Below are 22,378 nucleotides of genomic sequence, written 5' to 3'. Positions count from 1 at the left end.
CATGGCAAATGTATTCTTTAATAGAAAGTAAGAAAAACCTCCCTACTGACCTTTATTCAGAATGAGGACAAAGATAAATATCCACAGCTCTTCATTCCATTTGGTAGAATTTTAAGATCAATCTATGCATGTGTAAGCACAGAACACACAGTTTTAGCCACACTGGAACGACCTAAACAGAGATTTTATGTTCCATAGTTTTTACATGCATTCCATCCTCGGTGTGCTGATTATAGTACAGGGGTTCTGTTTATCTACTGCAGTTTCAATTTAAGAATACACCATAAGCCAACTAAGAGAAACATCCATTAGTTGCTAATAGAAAGAATCACAGGAAGGTCTCACAACATTAAGGTGGTTTTTTTTTTTTAAATCACAGTTTTCAAATATAAAAATTGGATTTTCCCTATAACTGAAATATATTTACATTAACATTTTAAAAAGATGGCCTGTAATTTAGAGCTAATCACTGTCATCGGAACCACCTTCAGATCCCTCATCATTGGATCCTTCTGGTTCAGATTCGTTACCAGATCCTCTGCCAGAACCCTCGTTGTCAGATCCTCTCTCAGAATCTCTGTCTGAGTCAGCACTGCGAGAAGCTGGGCGAGATTCATTTTCTGAACCACCAGAATGACTCCTCCCCGACTGTACGGACTCATTGCCTGACTGCTCCGAATCCGACCGCCTCCTTTTTCTAGCCGACCTGTCACTGTCAGAATCTTCCTCAGATGGGTGGATGTTGGACCTCCTTGGACTACCTGCCTCACTACCAGATTTGTTTCTGTTATCAGAATCACTATCAGAAACAATGCGTTTACTGTGCTGCTGTTCCCCATCATCTGAATCACTGTTGCTATTCCTAGCATGTCTGTAGAGAAAAGAAAAAAATATTCAGTATTAAAAGATGCTATCCATAGCTTAAAAATAAAATGAGACACTAGGATTTGAGTGACCTTAGCATTATCAGAATGAGAAGAATGAGTGGAATTAATTTGCAATGGAAAGTGATGTCGTGAGTACAATGAAAAGCTTCTCATTATCTTCATATTATCTCATTATTATTAATACTGCAGTTTCTCTTGAAGCATGCATTGAAACTTTACTACAAAGTTAATTAAGGTTCTTACCCATCATCAGCAATTTTGAGTTTATCCTCATCAGAAGAATCATCACTTGATGAAATGATGGCTTTTGATTTAATCTTTCCTTTCATTGAAGGAGGCAGACGTTCTGGTTTGGGCTGTATAGGGGAAAAACAAAGGGCTGCTTGTTCATGTGGCTTTTTAAAGCACAGTGCCCAAACATAAAAACATATTCAGAAAAGCAGACATGCTTTTAACAGTTGTTCTTGTCATTATATCTATATATCTAGTCATTATTTTTAGCGAAATATCAAAATTTTCCATTCACTATGACTTAATTCTAGATGGCTTCAGAAATATCCTTTTCATCCTTGAAGCAGTTATAGCAACAGGGGAGGAAGACAAAAATAAGCTTCAAGGCAGTTTGCTACAAGAAGTTTTGTTGTCATTTTCAACATTAATAAATCTCTCTTGACTGGGGTCACACTGAACTCCAAATACATATTTATAAAGCGATGAGGTTATTCAGGGTTTAACTTACAGCCTTCTTTTTCTCTGCTTTGGGTGGACGTCGTTTTTTAGGTCTTGGACCATTTTCATGTTCTTCGTCATCACTCCCCTCATCTGCCTTCTGGGGTCTTAAACAGAAATATATTTTATATCATGTAAAGCGTAAAAAAACCCAAACACATGCAAAAATATCCAGTAGCTATGTATATAAAAGAAAATGTCCAGTTGATCAAGTGATATTCATACTTCTTTTGCAAAGTGGCTGTTTTAAGTCTTACGATGTGCACATGTAAACAACAATTAATCATGTGATCTACTGACAACAGTTTACTTTTTAAACCATTACGAAAGACTGCATGAGAATATACTTAAAAGCCATAATATTTCTCTGGGAAGTCTAACATGAAAGTATCAGTTACCTCCTCCTCTTCTTCTTCTTTCTCTCACCCTCTTCTTCTTCCCCATCTTGTTCACTACCACTGCCCTTCCTCCTCTTCTTCTTTCTAGACATGGGCAGATCTTCATCACTGTCATCATTGACAAACTCATCAAATTCCCCTGCTCCTTTTTTGGAACGCTATAATAAATAAAAGCCCCACAACATAGCCTATTATTCACCTTCCAGTCAAAAAGCTACCAGAAAACAATTCTAAATAGAAACTTTATCTGAATAGGTTTTTTAAGATATGAAACAACAGGCCTTCTTGGGCCAACTCTGACATCAATCTCTAGATTGATGTCATTAAGAAACTGATTCCAAATTCGCACATAATGAAAAAACCTCCTTCTGTTATTTTAACAGTTGAATAGAACATATTTTGGTGATGCCAAGTGATTGGAACTTTTATGTATTAGCTTCCAATTTTTGCATTTGAGTATTAAGCCTGTGTGATTTCACTCAGTGGAACCTAGGAGCTTGAAATTTAAAACCTGTGCTACTGCAAGAGACCACATACCAAGAGAGGAAAATAAAGGAGATTTAAAAAAAAGTTAAGTAAAATTGCTGTTCTACCCTGCCTCCACCACCACCACGTTTTTTCTCCTTTGATCCTTCTACTTCACCAGTGAACATCAGAATATTCTTGGTTTTCTCCACATATTGAGCTCTTTGTTCTAGAAGTTTCTTCTGCTCTTCTTTTTCTCTTAGGCGCTTCTCTTCCTGAAACAGAGAGAAAACTAACCATTACTATTGTATTTGCAGCATTGCAGTGATTATAATTGCAGGCATATAAATTATTTGCTGACAAGGAATCGGAAAATTGACTTTTCACAGTCTATGTCATAGCAGAAGGTCCAACATGGCCAAGCTTTCTACAAGCCTATGCTAAAAGTAGGCAGAAGTCCAAAAGAACGGTTGCATCAAGTGCTTCCTCATCCAGCCTGTCAGTACAGAAATTTGATGGCAGATCTTCTGGGGCACGAATTTTATTTCGCCATAAAAATAAAAAACTATTTCTGAGGCTATGGGGAAGAAAGAGTGAATATCACCTGTTAGCTACAACATTTTCTGCTAGCACTTACTATAAAAAAAAAAAAGCTACTAGACATTTTATCAATAACACCAAGTGCCACCACAAAGTAACAGGGGCATATATATTGTCGATAGGTATACTTTTCTAAAAGTGTAGTACACAGAATACAACAGAATAAAACCTGTTCTTTAAGTAGCTTTTGGCGAAGCAGCTCCTTCTCTTGCTCTTGCTTCGCACGCAGCTCCCTCTCTTCTTCATCCTGCTTGCGTGCCCGAGCCACATGATACTGGGCTTGACTCAGTAAATCAGAGCATTGCCTGTAACATGCAATGTTTTCAAGTAAAGGAAGGTGGCAGGCACATACTACAAGACAACAGTTTTACAAAGGACATGCATCACAACTCTATGTTCATATCACCAAAGGAAAAAAAAGCTACTTGAAATAGCACAATAGAAACGTCGTACAGATTGAGTAAACTAAAGCACCTTCTAGTTCGCTAATTTACCTTTAAATTGCAATATACAGTTTCAGAACATATTGCTTCACACTTAAAATTTATCCAATTCATATACAAAAAACCCCACCAGAAGTATGAGAAGAATTATCCCAACTAATTTGGACAATTTTAGAAGTATCATTAGTAAGAACTTGTATTTAAGCACAACATACAGCAAACCTATTCAGAAAGGTAGGTAGAAATCTATCTTAAACAAAAACAACTGTGTAAGAGTTAAGGTTGCATAAAGTGTTCAAGTCTCATGAAAGCAAGGCACTTTCAACACCCTCTTAGCTAATGTTACAATGACGTTTCTTTTAATAGTAAGATTAAAATTTTCTTCTCTGTACAAAGTGCTTTAATGATACCCATTTAAGATGTACAGTGCATGATGGCCAACAGATGTTATTTGTATACAGCTATGAAAATCTTTGAAGAATGTGCAATAAATGAAACACAGAAAATACTGAGTGAAAACCTAAGAAATATGCTTACAAGGAAACTGATTTGAACAGGCTTGTGTACGAACTCATTTCCCTGAGCAAAAGTTAAAGCAGACTAGACCCATGGTGGGGAGTAAGAGGAAAAAAAAAAAAAAGCGTTTTTTGTGTTTCAATAACTGACCTATGCTATTCACCCATGAACTACTTAAAAAAAAAATTCCATTAAAGCAAACCTTTTGTTAGATTATTATGTTTAAAGTCAAAACAGTGAGAGCTAGAGATGTTTAAATAAACGTCACTGCACTCTCACTGATGGAAAATTTGCCATTGAAACAGCTAAAGTTCTGCAGGCTCCAGCTAGTGGCGGACACGACATGTTGAGAGTTTTAGACTACACAAAAATGTTAGAAAGCAAAGACAGGAAGAGAACAGAATGGTAATAAGGAAGTAACCCTACGCTTGGGTTTCTACTGTTCTAAGAAACTGTCAGTTGAAATTTTGGAATCCAGTTTCAGTATGAAAAAACAAGACAAAAACCCTCCACATGGTATCTGAAGGAAGGTTTTGTTTGTGGTTTTGGTGTTTTTGTTTTACCTGGCTTCTGTAGCAGCAAGTGCCAAGTCAAATCTCATCTTATCACCTACTTTACTCAAGTAACTGAAGTACCTGCAGCGAAAAACAACAAGACTAAGCAAATACGCCAATACTTACATAGTTATTGTAATCTTGCCTTAAAAACAACGCATTTACTCCTGGATTGCAATCCTATAAAACTCCACAGACAAGAAAACCTCAATTTTCTCTGTGTGCAGCCCCTTTTAATACAACAGTATAAAGTACATTCAGAGTTCTCCAAATTTGAAACATTTTAAAACACCTCTAGAGCAGAACAAAACCCCATAAAAATTCTAAAGACAGTTCTAAGATTTCAGTTACTGTCTCCTAGCAGTAAGTACATTGCTGACCCCAGTAGATATATTTCTTATCTGTCACAGCTTAAGTACTTGAAACCAGCATAAGAAAAGGAAGGAAAACTGGAAAGATTGTTAAATGATAAGAACAGCTTCGTTCAACCTAGTTGACAGGTGCTTGTGAATACAACATACCTTTAAGTAGATGGGTAAGCTATGATGATCAGTGTTTTGAAAACAGTTTCTCCGATTCATTTAAAGGAAAAGGGCTTTAACTTTCAAGCTTGCCTCAGTTTCTTCCCATATTCCAGAGACATTTTAAATGAAGTGGTTTTGTGCTAGACTGAACTCAAATTCTTGTGCATATGAACAAAGTAATTCCTTCATCAAGTTTTAGATTATGGAAAATATTTTCCAAAATGTGATAGACATCTGAATTTTTAGTTAATGGGTACATAATAAGGGATTTAATGCAACTTTCTCAAGACATTAAATAACAAGCTTCTAACTGAATTTAAGTTAGCATTTGTGTTCAAATGTTTAATTTGCATTAGGCAAAGCACCAGAATTGTGAAATACTTGCTTGTATGAAAGGCTTGCTTTAGTTGACAAAATTACTGAAAGGCAATATCTATCCTTCACATAACAGTAGAGCTACGAATGCATAAAGCAAGCACCAGCTACACCAGCAATACCTAGAAGCAGAATAAATGGCTGAAAGCCTTCTGTTCAAAGACGGTGACAATTGCACCAGATTAATCTCACCGTTTTCTGCCCAGAGTTTTTTTTTTTTTTTTTTTTTAAAAAGAGAACTAAAATAGCTCAAACGCACTTAAGAAACTGCTTCTGTTCTTAAGCCATGCGAGTGCTTAGGCTTTACTTGCCAACAGGAGGGCAAAATTAGTTTTCAAGGACTACTGGCCTATAAGGACAGGTTGAGAGACGTGGGGTTGTTCAGCCTGCAAAAGAGGAGGCTCCAGGAAGACCTTATTGCAGCCTTTCAATACTTAAAGGGGGCTTATAAGAAAGATGGGGACAGGCTTCTTAGCAGGGCCTGTTGTGACAGGACAAGGGGCAATGGTTTTAAAGTAAAAGAGGGCAGATTTCAACTAGATAGAAGGAAGAAATTTTTCACAATGAAGGTGGTGAAACAGTGGCACAGGTTGCCCAGAGAGGTGATAGATGCCCCATCCCTGGAAACATTCCAGGTCAGGTTGGACAGGGCTCTGAACAACCTGCTGTAGTTGAAGATGTCCCTGCTCATTGCAGGGGGGTTGGACTAGATGACCTTTAAAGGTCCCTTCCAACACATACTATTCTATGATTAGCTAGGCTTATATAATAAAAATAGATTTGCTTTTGAACCTTATTGGTTGTTTTGAAAGAAATGGTCAAAAAGAGTATTAAATTCGTAGAATCATTTTCAACTTTTTTTTCAACGAAGCTCTTCCAGGTAGAAATGCATCTTGGTCATAGTAATACAAAGCCCTTTGGCCAGGTGGCCAATACATATTTCTCAAACAAAACTGACTCTGGAGCAAAGTCTGAATAAGTAGTTTTGTCAGGCCCAGGCTTTGTTTTCCTACTAGAAACTCTAGAACTACACACAGTGTTTCACAGGAGATTAAAGCTCTTCTAACCAGATTTGTGACCTATACTGCAAATTTACTGTAAAGGAACTTCAAAATAGATAATAATTACTAGAAATAAATCAGCTTTACCTGTGGGCTAGCTCCAGTTCTTTCACAGCATTAAGGACCTCCTTTAGATTGCTTTTTTCATCTTTCAGGACAGAGGTAGCTAGTCTTTGTAGCACTAAAGCCACATTAAACATAAGGACTGTATCACTTGGCGCTACATGCCTGGCCTGTAAATAAAAAGCACATTTTTAAGATATCCTACAACACGATAAAGAGGTTTAATGAAGTGACATACAGAGAATAAGCACCATTATTTCAATCTCAGACTACTGAATTTAAAGAGACACACAAATATGCATCAATCTACAGTAACTCTATTCTGTGACATATGATGTTTTATATTCTTACCTTTAACAAAGTTTGTTTGCATTCCTGTAATTTGCCACATTTGAAGAGCGCCCGGGCCAAATACAGCAATACTTCAGTGTTTTGATGCTTATAGAACTTTCTGAGGCAGTTTTCATACTGAAAGGGGGGGGGGGAAAAAAAAAAAAAAAATCAAATTAAGAGGTGATAATGGTTAGTTATTTTGGTTAGCTAACTCCAGCAAATGCTTCTATTCCTAGAAAGCATTACTGCTAATATCCCTTTTGCTTTCTACAGCGTGTCATGCTACATGGATGCCTCCTCTTCATGGCTCAGAAAATTCTTTCTGCTATTTCACAGCAAGTACCTGATTTTTCTGGAAACCGGCAGCAGTCCATGAGACTCTGTAGGTCTTTAAAATACAACAGAATACTTCGCAAGTACCATCTACCGTAACAAAGTCCAACAAACTTAAGTTATTTTAAGAGCACTCAATTATTCTCTGTAGTATGGGGCGGGGGGAAATCTATTTTCTTTATTCGTATAAGATACGTTACAAATTCAAGTATATTTAATGTAGTAATTCCATATATCTGATGCAAAAAGTTAAAAAAGATCCACACCTTCAGGTAGCACCAAATTTGTTCTGTCCACCTAGCTGAATAACTTGGCATGCCAAGGGATATCTAGTTGTTCTAAAGTGTAAAAGATGACTTCTTGCTATAGGTTTTGTGATATAGAATTAAAGCTTCAAAAAGTTACAAAACTTATCCTTTTCAGTAACAAGCGTCTTTTGTTTGACATACTCTTTTCTCAAGGAATCATTCACCATTTCTAAACCTACAAAATAATAAGAAAAACAAAGTAATTTTTATTTCTACCTCAAATACAGAAACTGCCCTGAGCTGTAATGCTTGAAGTGACTACTCTTGGACCTCACTGTGTTATAAGTGCCCAATTTTCACTCACCTTTACAGTAAAAGATTTTGTATTTAGCTTAAGTCTGCCTCAGATTTGTATGCTTTATGGTAGAGAACTCACTAGAATAATGAGGTTGCAGTAAGCTAGGCTATTAAATTCAGTTAGTCTCCCTTTGAATCCAATATTGCATAATTCAGACTGTGACTGAAATAATAAAATAGTACCCACTGCACAGCAGAACCAAGGGAACAATAAAGCACCTCAGTAAATAACACATTTTTACCAACAGCTTTACTTAAATATATTGGCAAAAGAGTACAGTATTTTTCTGACAAATCAAGAGGTGAAAGGGGTACCCAGTTTCCCGCTGTAATTCACTGCTTAAACAGTTCCTAAAATTTGATTTTCATTAGGCTTTTTGTCAATAAAAACAGATAAGGTGTTAAAAAAGACAACAGACCCCATTCAAACACAACAGAATGAACCTGATCGTGTTACCAAGGCTTTTTAACAGTAGTTCACTGGAGGATAGTGACTACTGCGGTCTTGATCAAGTAAGAGAGGCCCAGTATCTCTTCCTTTATAACCATCACAAAAAGCTTCAGGTTAGCCCTGAATTAAATATTTTTGAGACTCAATGTGTACTCAGTCTTAAGGAAACAAGTTTGTTTTGAGCTTCCATCAAACATATCCTTTTTTTTCTTAGCTTACTTGTACGCTTTTGATCAACTAATTGAGTCAATTTAGTTAGGATAGGCTGATACTTGGTAGTTAGCTTGCTTGAGCAGGTTGAACTAGGTTGAACTTCAACAGATTTCTTCCAAAATGAATTATCTTTTGATGTTAACTGTGGCGAAAGAAATCATGGCACAGTCAGCTTTTCAGACAGCTCTGTTTGTTATTTATGAAATCATTTGCAAGAACAAAAATAAGAAGTGTTGCTATTAAAAAAATCCCAGCAGCAAATTGCATTTACTTACTCCAGTAACATCTGAATGTAAATCACATACAGTAACTACACTGACTGAAACCTCTCTGACTAAAAATTAATTCCAAGACCAGAATTCTAACCCAATTCTGTTTTAACACTGCTACCAAAAAAAAAAAAAAGAAGTATGTAAGTTGGTAAGGTGCTTTGTTACCCTTCAAACACATTTGGCAGTTTGTTTTTAAATCTAGACTTGACAGCCAACAGCATGGTAGAAATAAACCTATAACTGTTAAAATATTATTCAGAAACTTCTGCAGCTGCTATGACAGCAGAGAAACATCCAGAAGTCATCTAACCCCAACATATTACATAGTTCAATTTAGAGATGTTACCATCTGCACAGCACTGATGTACTGTTTCTGTTCTACGTAGATATGTGCCAAATTCAGCCACACATCACTGATATCTGCTGTTGCCTCTCTCACTTGGGCAAAAACATCACGAGCTTCACGGAAATATCCTTTATGCGCCAAGACAGCTCCTAAGGGGAAAGTAATATGTACAGCGTAAGCTTCCAGGTTCATGTACTATGTACTCCTACCAAAGAAAACAAAATACTGCCTGAATAAAGTTCCCCACTAAAAACTAAGTGACATAGCTGCCATATGAAAGCTATTCTTTCCTGTGCCCCACTACATAGTGTGCAGGCCCTGTAAAAAGAATTCTATATTGAAGCATGAAACATAAGAATATCATAATCTCTGAAGGAAAATTAAAGTATAATATTCACCTATGCCATTGGCAGCATACAAATTCTTTGGATCATTTCTGAGTACTTGCTTGTAGATTGCTAATGCACGGTCTTGATGACGCTTCTCCTGCAGAAAGAAGTATCCCAATTGATCACTCATTTCTCTAATGGGGTATTAGAAGATCTACCCAGAAGTTTTATGGACTCTAAGATGCCAAACAGACATCAAGAAAAGGCTCTGAGTAGCTAACAGTATACAAAAATGAATTAAATAAAACCACACACAGGGCAGACAGATGCCCCTTACCTTTTCTCTGTCTCTTGTGGGTTGATGTAGAGTCTGCAACCAGACGTTGCCAAGAGCCAGCATGGAATAAGTATCATTTTGTGTGGAGGGCTGTTTCAATATCCTTTCAAATTTCTTCTGTCCTGGACCCCACTCTTGCTTAGCCAAATGAAGATTGCCAATCAGAGACCAAGCATCTGGATGGTCCTGAATAAAAATCCACTCTAAGTTGCAAAAGCATTGTTTTCCCTTGAGAAGTTACTTTTTCAAGTATAAAATGCTATTTTTCTGAAATAGAATTACATATTTAAAAAACCCAACAAACAAAACACACAAAGAGCAGATTACAGTAGTCCTCTCTTTTCCTAGTTTATGTGATCAAACAAAATAAATATGCAATAAAAGGAAAATACAATTTTAAGTTAAGTTAGTATTTCAAGCATTTTAACTTTAAACACTTAAAGGGTTACAAACCTGATTTATCTGAAGCGCTTCTTTAAACCAATCAGAAGCCTCATAAAAATTTCCTTTATCCCTAGCCATAGCTCCCAAGCGCAAGTAGCCTAAAAATAAAAATAAAATAAAAATCAGGAAACAGGTTAAAGTCATCTCAAACAAAATATTGGCCATGCATGAATTTCAAAAGCAATCTTTTTCTTGATCTGCTAAGGACAGCAAACATTAAGACGCATTTCATATTCTGTTCACAATGAGACACACCATGTGAAGAGGAATGCCCACCCAAAATGGTGAATCAGAAATTGCAGATTTCTAACAGTTACAGTAATGTAATTTTTTTAAATTGGTTTCATGAGTTAAACATGATTGAGAAAGCTCAAAGAAAGAAGGACATATCAGTTACATAATTCTCCTCCTTGCACTTTAAACAGCCCTCCCACCTCTGCAAGCTTTGGGAAGAGCATCAGTTAGCAGATGACAATGGAAAACAAACAGGGAAAAGGCTATAGATTAGGTTGGGGCATGCTGCAGCTTGCTGAGCAAGGGCTATCACCTCATCTTTGCAGCAAATATCACAGATTAGCTACCTGGGGGCAAGAGGAAGAGCGGAGTGAGGATAAAAAAAGAGGTTGTGGCATAGAAGCTGTGCTGACATCTTCAACAGCCCTTCTTCCCTGGAGGAAGGCCAAGATCCAGGATAAAGTGATTCTCGCAAAGGGTCTCTACTTCCACCCACATAGGTAGGGTTGCAGACCCTAGGCATATCAAGTGGATGGCCTTGATTGCACCCAAGTGCTGAGGTGCTGAGGCTTTGGTGGAGGGCAAGTGAGCAAAGGCACGCAAGGCTAGATAAGCTAATTTTGCTAGATTTTTGGAATACAGTATGGTTTACCAATAATTAGAAGGCTTAAAGTTGGAGATTGGACTATAAGGATGATGCAGACCTTAAAAAAAAAAAAAAAGGTAGGGAAAATAGCAGGTGGGTAAGCAGGCCCCAAAACTACTATGAAAAGAAGTGAAGACAGATATAAGGAGAACAGAAGACACTATAAACAGGAAGATTTTTGGTATTATAAGGAGGACTCCGGAACTAAAATACCAAATGTTTCTTACAATCAACGTAATTAGGATGTTCTCTTAAAATGTTTTTATACAGCTTTTCCGCTTCATGAAATTCACACATCGCCTCATATAGTCTGGCAAGGTTATAGGATGTTGTTACAGAGATAGCATTGTAATAATGCTCATCATGTTCAGCTTCTGCTTTTGCACGATCCAGTGATGCCAAAAAATATTTCTAAAGTATAAAAAGAAAAGAGGAATAAAGCACTCCAGAATATTCTTAAAGGAAAACTTCTGGGTGATCAAGAAACTCAATTCAAACTTTGAGTAATTACATACCTTTGCTTCTCCTAGGTTTCCTAGCCTGAAGTGCAGAGCACCCACATTATTCAAAATCTCTGGTGGGACATCAGCCTGTACTTTCTCTTGCAGAATGCGTGTGGCTGTACCATAGGCTGACAGCGCACCCTTTACAACGAAAGATAAAGTGGATAAAAGAAATAAGAGAATGAGCTCTATGTGCTCTTATGAAAAGCGCACACACACAATTCAACAAGTATATATTAATACCTGTATATCAGTCTGTTCTAGAATTTGGGCTAGCTCAATCCATGCCTCTACATCATCAGGATATTGTTCTGTGACTTTCTTTAGATGTCCCTGAAAAACAGCAGAAAACAACTATGCTTCTTTGTGGACACACAAACTGTTTTAAAAACAAATATAAATAAAAATCAAAAGAAAGAGGGAAGGTATTAACCTTAATACTAGAAAGATATACCATACTGCAAAAGAAAACATCCTAAACGTCTGCACAATTTGGTCACAAAAAATTTGCATTAGTTTCCATCCTTCATTATTGTATTTTACTGTAGAACATAACACCTGCTTAAAGTCTCAGAGAAGCAGAAACAACTACACCAACACTAGAAGCTACAAAACTGATGTCTAACATTATTTGCATTTATTTATCCAACATTAGATTTTAAAAAACCCTTTAATTTTAAAAAGGCGTAACATTGTCATTCCAGATAATTTAAGACAAGTGTTTTCTGGAAATGTTGCTGTCTTCAGGAAATCACTAGCTAACTTACCAGCTTCAGAGAATTTTAACATATATGGGAAGAATTCTGCCCTTTTCATAATACCAAATAGAAATGTGAGGCTAGGGCTCCTCTAAATTCCTGGACTTGCTTTAGCCAGAGCCCAGCAGAAGTCTCAGTTCTGTGCAGAAGCTGTGACTCTCCACAGTTAGGAGGATCTCTCATGACAGCCAATATTAAATATTCTATACCTACAGCCAAGTAACCCTGAATTTTATGCAACTTACGGTACAGTCTGATTTCAAATCTGATTTTCAAGTTCTACTCTTGTGTATAAGAGCATGACGCTGTCAGAAGCAAAACTCACCTTTGCAATATCCCGTTTCTCCTGGTCTTCTGAAGCCGCATAAAGAGATCCAAGGATTTTCATAGTCTCGTAATTGTTAGGATAGGCTTTCAAAACTTTTTCAAAGCACTGTGATGCATTCTCTTTGTCCCCTCGATATATGTACATTTGACCCAATCCAAAAAATGGAAGTACAAAAGAAGATGAGGCAAACTGAGTGGCCTGGTAATAATACTGGAAAGCTTGATCATAATCTTCCTAATTAAAAAGAAGTAAATAAAGAACAGATGGTGTTTTCAAAGGTAAGCTTTGTATGAACTTTTATAACACCGATTTTTATGAAGGGGCTTTTAAAAACTGCCCTACCTGTACATGAAAAGACCTAGCCAGCTGATAACAACTCTCTGCCTGCATTGCTTCAACTTCTGTATTGTGGAAAGCATGAAGAGCCAAGTGTTGTACTTTACCATAGTCCTGAAAAAAAGGGAAGTTAAACAAAATTTTAAAGCCTTCACTTTATTTACAGTCAAGTGATTTATTATTTAAACAAGCATAGCTGGAAAATAAAGGAAAGCTTTAGCCATAGCACCGACTAAATTAATAACAACAGACTTAGTTTTAGTGGTTACTGTTCTCTATTTCACATTTTAAAGCTTGGACAAGCAGAGGGGAGGAAAAAAACCCTCAAAACTGACACTCAGGACACAAAGGTGACCATGACATCAGAAATAAGTGTACCTTTTCTTGGCTTTCCTGAGAAAAGCTTGAACAAAATCTAAGTAAAAAATTTTACACTTGTCCATCTAGATTAACAGTTCCATATTAGGCACCACTTAGCCTGATGAAATGAGATTGAATCTAACACCAGAACCCTGGATATTCAGAGGTTATCAAGTATTTACCTGTAAAATTCCATAGACCTCTTACCTTCTTGAAGAAGAAATGATTAGCCAAGTGATTCAACACCATTGGATTGCTAGGATCAATTGTGTAAGCCCTAGAGAGGAGTTGAACACCGTTCTTGATGGAATCGGCCTAAATGAAACATTGACAAGTATCAGCAGCATCTCAATAGCTGTCTCTTTTTAACACCTTCAACATTATTCTTCAGTCTAGGCTGCTGAAGGAAGTCTGACAAAACCTTGCTGGGCTCACAGAAAAAAGTAAATTCAGCTACTAGCTTTTCTCTGTGCAGCATACAGATGGAAAATGGGAAATGAAGCCACCACACGGGGTGGAAAAAAGCAGAACACTTCTCGAGGACTTTCTAGGAAAAAAATAAAATACTTAGTCTTGGTGTCCTTTGACATTTCACACTCACACCCCAGCAGCATTCCTTCTACTTCTCCATGTCCCCAGCTCTTGTTCGGTTTAGGTTTCAAACTTTCACACAATTCATTCAACAGTGAAATGAAAATATTCTCATGTTCAAATTCCAAACAAGAACTGCAGATGTTGAATTAAGAGCTACTGAAACTTAAGTTCTAATTTAAAAAAAAGGTAGAAGTTTGCAGTGTTTACATAGGGATATCATTATATCAACTTACTCTTTTCTAAAGAACTGTACAGCTTAAAAAAAGTTTTCAATGGATACAAATTTGACTTACTCGGAACAGAAACACCAAGAATAGTATCTAGTCATCACATAACATCTGTGCTTTACTTGCCAGTTATCATCAGCAGAAAGACACCTTATTGAACAGATTAGGTTTTATGAGGTTGAGACATCATACGCAGCTAAAAGTAAAAGGCCCTATCTTTCCAAACCTAGCATAACAATATACCTTGATTAGGAGATACTGAATCATCCTTGGTTTAATTTTCAAATGGAAAGAGGTTTTATAATCACACTATGTGTATGTCTGAGTTCTCTGATAATCTGAGTCCAGTAATAATTTGATGTCCAATTTCAAACAAATCCAACAGACTGCGAGAGGTCTCAAAGTTCCCAAGGGCTTTCATTAAGAAAACCAGAGATTAGACAGACCTCAATGAGAACACAGTGTATTCTCAACCTTGATTTGACATCATAACATCTTCTAGGAGGATGAAACATTAGAAAAATCTAACCACTGATAAGATATCAATTTGTAGTTTGCAAGTCAGAGAGAATCTTTTCCCCAGAGAAAGTGTTCTCCCTCCCCCATGTCAACTCTTTGATGTTATACTAACTTTTGCAGTGTAAGTTGTGAAAACAGTTTGGAGTAAAGCACAGATGATGCATTTCTTACAAAGAACAAAACACACATTTGAGCATGTCAGCTTTTAGTCACAGCTTTTTGAAGCTTTAGGTGAGTGGGCTCATCCCTTGACTTTAGTCAAAAGACCTTCAGGGGGGAAAAAAAAAAAAAAAAAAGAAAGATACTAGGTTTCACTAGTTTCTCACCCATGGAATTATTTATTAAAACTTGACTTTAGAGTATTTTTGGTTGTCTCCGTAGTTTTAGGAAAGAAAACTCTCGTGCCCGCATTTTTTTAGAATAGTAAACTAAGTAGTTTTCAGACATTCTGTGCTAACAAAAGATCTTTCTAGAGAGCTAGGTGTTCTACAGATAGCCTAACACTGAATTTTAGCAACATACAATTATGTAACAATTTTCTTTATTTATTTTTAAACACTTCAAGGTCCCATTCTCCACTGATAACTTCCTTAACATGGATTAACCATCTCCGATCTTACGATCCAAATTAAGCTATATAAGCATACGTATTTTTCTAGTTATACAACATCTAGAGAGGTAGGATCACCACTTTATTGTAGTTTCACCAGCCTAGTTAAAATTTGTTCTTGCCTACTCTTTGGTTTACCATGTGGCATGCATGCCAAGGTAAATGCAACCTGATGCCCAAATACAACTTTCACTTGTTTGAATGTGAAAGCTTATGCTCCTTAAAGCCCAGGACTAATCTCCTGGGACTACATCTTTTACCTTGATCTTCCTGTTAGCATGACGCTCTTTCAAAAAAAAAAAAAAAAACACCACACACACACAAAAACATGATGCTCTGGAATAGAGCTGCCATTGCAAATGAAGTCTCCAAGTATTTGAGGACTTCCAGAGCATCCCGAGTACAAACTGATTTAATTAACCTTCACAGAGTCACAAATGACTAAGTAAGGCTGGCTATTACATGTATTAGAACTATCGCTCATTAAAGTAAGATTTTGAAATCAGCATTTTGTTTTGTTTTTTTAAGTGATTGGACATGCATTCACACATCTCACCACAGACTTTTGTTATTTTAATTTAAATAGTTAATCTAGCACTGTTTCTCTGTACTTAACACCTCTACAAGCAACAGAGTTGAAGATTTTTAACAACAGAAGAAAGTTATTCAGAATGTGCTGCTCACATCACAAGTACATACCTATAACACCATTCAGTGGTGACACAGATGTAAAATGATTTAACCACAAAAGTTATTACCCCTTTTAAAAAAGCTGGACTACTTTTCAAAGGATAAAAAGTTTGCTTTTTCATATATGAAGAAAGTAAACTGAGTACGGATTCTTGTTAAGTCAGACCCACCTCTTTATTATTGAGTTCCAGAACAGCCAGTCCAACCAAAGCCCCCACACATTTTGAATTTAGTTCCAGAGCCCTGCTGAACGCTAAGCGAGCTTTCTCCAACTTGTTCAGTTTCACGAAGCAGTGGCCCATACCTAATCGAACCTCAGCTACAGAACAAGATGAAACCATTCAGAATGCCAAAATTTCAACTTTATGACTTTTTTTTTTTTACATTCTGGACATCAATTAAAGTGAAAGCAAAATTTTAATATTTCTTTAAAACCTGTAAAGACATCTAATGATTTGCGGTTTTTAAAGGCAGCCTCCCACACCTGGCAGCAAAACTAACTTTAACAGATTAGTAAGACTGTTTTTCTTCATACACCCCAGAACATTGGTCTATATATCTAAAAGACTCTGATATTAAACAAATAAAGAATTATTTTTATGGAAAGGTATTAAAAAATAATAGAGAAAGGCATTAAAAAATTGCCAGATGAAAGGTCTGGAAATTTCTTCGGCAGGGTAAGTTCACCTGAGACTAACAGGCCTTCAGAAAACACAGAAAAAAACCCAAGTTAGCTAGACATTTCTCCTCAAATGATCAACTGATTCATTGCTAACAAAATGCTGTTTATCATCCTCTAACTCTCACAATCATGTACAGATGAGCTAATAGAGAGAATTCACATCATACTGCCCTTTCAGGCTGTCTGTGAACTAAGAATATAGAGACATTTATATACAGTGATTTCAAGTGTGTGTGTGTGCACACCCACGCGTGCATGAAAAAGGGGAGTGAAAGAAAGATGTTTGTTTAAAAGTAAGGCTTGCATTTCTAAACCCACTTTTGCAGCAGTGACTCTTATGCTAAGCAGACTACAGAATACACATCAACTTTGTAACAAATTCTTTTTCAGATAGGTTATGGCATAGTATACCAGATCTCTCAAGAGACTTTACAGTTTTTATCATCCTAATGCAAATACCCCGAACTAGTATCTCTAGATCACATGCATTGCTTTTACAGCTGTTACTGATAGCTTTCCCAGATTTTTGCATTAAGAAAATCATACACCACCAAGAAAACTCACATCATGCACTATAGGTAGAATTTCACTTTTCATGTCTTGTTTCATTATGAATGGTAATACATCATTTTCTTAACTCTTATTCCAAGAATACATCATATTCTTAACTCTTGGAATAAGAGTTAAGAAAATGATGTATAGGTCACAGATAGGTTCTGCAACAGTCTTGAACAGTTCCCTCCCTCCCCAACTTCTCTTACATGCAACTTCTCATTTGCTAACAGTTCTTTAAAAGGTAATAACTAGCAAAAATGCGAAGTATTTTCCTAAACACAGTTTCCTTCTCTAACAATTAAGGAACACTTCAAGTCAGCAAACACCTGTACTCCGGTATAATGAGGTTTGGGGTTACTTTGACAGATATGGATCACAAAAAAGGGCCTTACGTGTTTCAATTAGGAATACTTGAGTTAGTTTGCAAGCACAGCAAATACTTTCACTAGCAAATACTTTTTGTCTTACCTGGGCAACCTGGATTGGTACGCAATGCTTTCTTGTAGTAGGCAAGGGCTCCTCTATAATCTTTCTTGTTGAAAGAAATGCATGCTTTACCTGTTGTAACATACCAGGTACAAATAAATCGGAAATATAAACAAAACAGTTATAAATCAGAAGCTCATAAGTACTATTTGGGAAACTTGTGCTGTGCCGATTTTCAAAAGTTACAATTGAAAACTATCAGAAAAATCAGACAACTACAACTTTTATTAACTTTGATGATGTCAAGTATATGAAAAAAACCCAAACAAACATGGGAACACATTAAATTTACATTTTCATGGTTTTCTGCTGAAGCTTAACTCTTTCCTGGTCCAGAGGAAAGACATTTAATAAAACTAGATTAATTAGCAAGCAAATTAAAATACAAGTGTTACAGCCCACTGACCACTCACTGCTGCTTATCTTCACCTTCGACAGAGCGTACAGCTTCACTGGCATCATGAGGGATGGATGGACTGGATCATCCATCAGTTGGACTGCATGTATGCTGATGGGTCTCAGCAAATGCTAGGTAACATTATACTTTTTCCTAGCTTTCCCACCTATGTCTTCTTCCCAAGTTTAAAGTAATCTCTGTCGTGTTTCTGGTCAAAAGTACACATTTCTCTATCCCATTCTTTCTCTCTACTCACACACACATCGTCGTCTTAAGCTCTTAATTCATTCCAAAACTCAACTGGAGAGACAAGGTTTTTACACAAATACCCATAAACTCATACCAAGAAGGGCAGGAATATTATTTGGAGACTGGTTGAGCACAAAGTGGAATTGTGCATCAGCTTGGTCCATCTTATCACCTTCAAGCAGACAAAAGCAGGCTCTTCCCAACAAGTGATTCTAGGTACGGAAAAAAAATTTGTAATACATTTATCTTTGTAAAATATGAAGATTAGACTACATGAAAGATAAATGCTTTCTGTGATTAATTTACTTCTCTTACATCAGGAAGGGTCTTTATCATCCACTTCTAAAGTTCACATATTATCAAGCAAGAGGGTAACAACCGATGCTTCCTTCTCAACACCCAAAAGTTGACTCAAATAGTTCTATCAGCTGTCCCAGGCTAGAGATAATTATTCCTGGTGGCACCACACACATTTCAGATACTTAAAAGTTTTACTTACATGTACTACACAACAGACTTTAAAGCCTGCACAGTTTCCATCTTCCCTTTAGCAACCAATACAAGTATTGACTCACTAAATGTACAATCCCCAAATAATTTACAAGTATGGATTTTTAAACAGATTTTGGTTTTACCTGATCATACATGATAATTTTGTCAGCCATAGTATACAACAAGGTAGCTTGCGTAATGAGCTCCTTCTTGTTATCTTTGTTCTTCTCCTTTCGAGCCTGCTGTACATAGTATGCTGCCAGAGTATCCAGACATGTCATCTGATCTTTTTCATGGTCTCTATAGTCCAAGTTACCATCTATACGTGCAGCTTCCAACAGCTTCACAAAGTCTTCTGTTTTTCCTTGTTTGTAGTATTCCAGCTATAAGACATACAGTTTTAACAGACAATACTACCCCAGCAAATAATATACCAAGTCGATGCATTAGGTGTCACATAGATTCTTTTTCCAGAATGTAGGGATAGGTCTGACATAAATGTAGGAATAATCAAAGGCATTCAGATACAGCCAAACATTTTTCTGTCATCATCCCAACTTAGTATTTCTATATTAAAACACAAGTCTTACAGCTATTTATCAGTGAAGAATCAAGTGTTTTTCCTCTGAACTTCTTTGACTTTTTGCACATTTCACAATATTTTCCATAGTATAGATACTGCCCTCTCCTTTTTATGAAACGCATAATCAAAGGCACACACCAGGAAAACTATGGATTGAGGGAAAAAAACTAACTTAGAAAGCAGGCCTCAAGCAGCATTGTTTCCTGAAAAAAAGATGAAACTAAAATCTTAATATGCATATGTGGCCTAGAATCAGTGACCGAATAAGCCCATTAAGCTCCTGTTCAGAATTCAGTTATCCCTAGCCATAAAAGGAAGTGGAAATTACTATTTGGTTACCTGAATATAACAATTAAATATACAATTTGTATATATACTAACCGCTAAGGCAATCCATATGTGCAGTTGAGTGTGTTCCTGTTTCAGTATACTTATAACTTCATCACCCTCAGGTAGCTGGTCGAAGTCAAGCTCAATAACCTAAAATCAAACAATACAGATTTTCTTTTCACAAAACATTAACAACATGATCTATCATTGAGCTCAAAGGAAGATGGACATTTCAGAGCAAAAAACATAAATAATTATTTATGTTTAAACAAGGTTATGGACAAAGGAAGAAGTGATAATGTATTGTATTCTGTATAAGACAAAAGCGATGGCCTCTCAGAAATATCACATAAAAGACAGCTCAGCGTTTGGAATACTTGTCAGAGAGAATAAGCAGAGATGCTAACTCAACTTCTTTCACCACAGACTTTAGGCTCAGAATTTTTACGGTTCAGCTAATAACCAACTTGACTGCACACTGATGAGTTTCTTCCTAGAGTTAATACAAAGATCTAGGATACAGTCAAAATCTTCCAAGTAACCAGGTGTCAGAGAATCAATACCTAAGACTTACCTCAGAGCCCTGAAATTTTGTAAAGTCATCTTTACACACAAGAAAATAAAGAGTTTATTCAAGTGGCAAACATTATAAAGAACAGACTAAACTTCTTAATATTAACAACCATAGTCATCGAGGAAATGACAACAACAACTCTTTGTCATGCAAGCTTTATTTTGCAAGTACTATTTTCCCATGTTGATATACTCTTCTGATTTGGAAAATGAGGAAAAAGGAACAGATGTTTCCAAAGTGGGATGTTTGGGAACACAATTTAACTGCCTGTTAGTTAACTTGCTACTCAGTCATGCTGCCTTTAATATTAGGCATCTACATCACAATTTAATTTTACAGCAAGGAAGAGGCGCAGTTGTTGTACCCAAGCATGTAACCCGATGAGCAATGCAGGGGCTCTCTCTCTGAAGACTGCATTAGAGCAAGGCAGTTTATAAAGGCTTATACTTTTGACTACGCAGAAGTTGAGGGCACTAGCAAAAATATTTATGCTACTATTGTTATTTTTAGCTTGAGTTTGTCCTGTGCAAGTACCTCTCATTTGACAGATAACAATGTTTTTAAATTTGGGCAACCCTCATCTACAAACTAGAATAGTTATTAATGAGAAATACATATCACCAAAACAGCAAATAAATACAGAAGTTAAAAAGGCAGTAAAAAGAAAAAAGTATTTTATAGCAATCCTTAGTGATTAATTCAGAACTTCAGGATCCAAGTAGTCCTAGCCATAACTTGAACAGCAGCACCAAGATCAACTATTCATGTTGACACCTCAGATGGAAATTTCTGTCACAGAGAAAAAAAGCTCTCCAGCATGTAACTTGGAGAGAGCAAAGTACCTTTGCAAGACTTAAACACACAGTGAAAGTTGAATGAAATTTTGTTAGAGTATGGACACATATGTTCACAAAAAACCACTCTTCAACCTATAAGGAGTATGTTTCAATACCTTATTTAGCTACAGCATTAATTTAGTACCTGCTATGGAATGATTTAACTTCAAACTTTATAATATCCTGTAAATTTCCAAATACTGCTCTCAAGGTTTTTTAACCTTGGGTTGTAACAGTCTACCTTAAATAATGTAAAGCTAAATAACTTCCTAAACCCACACCGAAATAACTTTACAGAGTGAACCAACTGCGCCACCTGTGTCTATATGCTGATTTAGGAACATGCAGGCCGTTTAAAAATCGGTGCACTGAGAAAAATCAGTGTCTAACGAATTAAGGAAAGAATTCAGCTGGACGAGACTGTTCCCAGCAGGGTCCTCACTCCTGAGGGTTGCATATGCCTGAAGCATATATTGTGGGAGAAGAGGCTGCGGTTCTTCACAGAGGTGTGGCACCCGAGGACCCCAGACAGACTGCCTGACTCCTCACCAGTAAGCCACTAGGAAAGGACAGGGAGGTTACAGCTAGCAGGTGGGAGACACTGGGCACCGGCGAAAGCAGGTTTGGCTTTCTTTCCGCAAAGCGACACACCTGTGACCCCAGCTACTCATTCCGCTCAAGGAAGGCAGCAACATTCCGCCTCGAGCCCGGGACAAAACTACGAGAGGAAGCGACAAACGCCCGCGCCCCGGCACAACAATACGACGCACCCCTTCTTTCTCCCTCCCCACGACCAGGCCGCGCCACCGCCTCCTAGCCCCGAACTCGCCTCATCGGTGTCCCGGAGAGGGATCTCAATAGACCCCCGCGACATGATGGCGACAGCGTTGTCCGCCGAGCCGCCAGCACGCAACGGCCCGTCCCGCGCGCACTTCCCCTCACAAACACCGACTGACCCGGACGTGCTCGGACAAAGGGCGGGGGAGGCGCGCTGGCCCCGCCCCCGAGGCTCAACCAGCCAATCGCAGCGACGGACGAGCCTCGAGGGCCGCCTCGCGACCGTGCGTGAAGAGGAGGGAGGGCTTCCAGGCTCGGCGCGCGCGGACCTGTT

The 22,378-nt window shown here is 37.3% G+C and overlaps 1 protein-coding gene across 2 annotated transcripts; it reads right to left on the bottom strand.

The window, feature by feature from the left end:
- Positions 1-462: 462 nt before the first annotated feature.
- Positions 463-22,141, bottom strand: CTR9 (CTR9 homolog, Paf1/RNA polymerase II complex component; the record flags this gene model as incomplete). 2 transcript variants are annotated; one of them, XM_082001110.1, is made up of 25 exons in its annotated part: positions 463-871; positions 1,131-1,243; positions 1,627-1,723; positions 2,015-2,172; positions 2,608-2,754; positions 3,249-3,384; positions 4,602-4,673; positions 6,640-6,785; positions 6,967-7,083; positions 9,169-9,317; positions 9,567-9,654; positions 9,835-10,020; positions 10,288-10,376; positions 11,386-11,569; positions 11,674-11,802; positions 11,905-11,994; positions 12,745-12,981; positions 13,090-13,197; positions 13,651-13,758; positions 16,254-16,402; positions 17,789-17,878; positions 18,547-18,664; positions 19,088-19,327; positions 19,909-20,007; positions 22,097-22,141. In XM_082001110.1, the coding sequence occupies 25 exons, from the start codon at positions 22,139-22,141 to the stop codon at positions 463-465; spliced, it is 3,504 nt and encodes a 1,167-aa protein (XP_081857236.1). The 2 variants fall into 2 exon arrangements, with proteins under 2 accessions (XP_081857236.1, XP_081857237.1); XM_082001111.1 differs by lacking the exon at positions 4,602-4,673.
- Positions 22,142-22,378: the final 237 nt, after the last annotated feature.

Source organism: Phaethon aethereus, assembly GCF_964289735.1.
Source record: "Phaethon aethereus genome assembly, chromosome: 5".
In the NCBI taxonomy this organism is placed as follows: domain Eukaryota; kingdom Metazoa; phylum Chordata; class Aves; order Phaethontiformes; family Phaethontidae; genus Phaethon; species Phaethon aethereus.
This window is presented reverse-complemented; position numbering and strand designations above follow the sequence as displayed.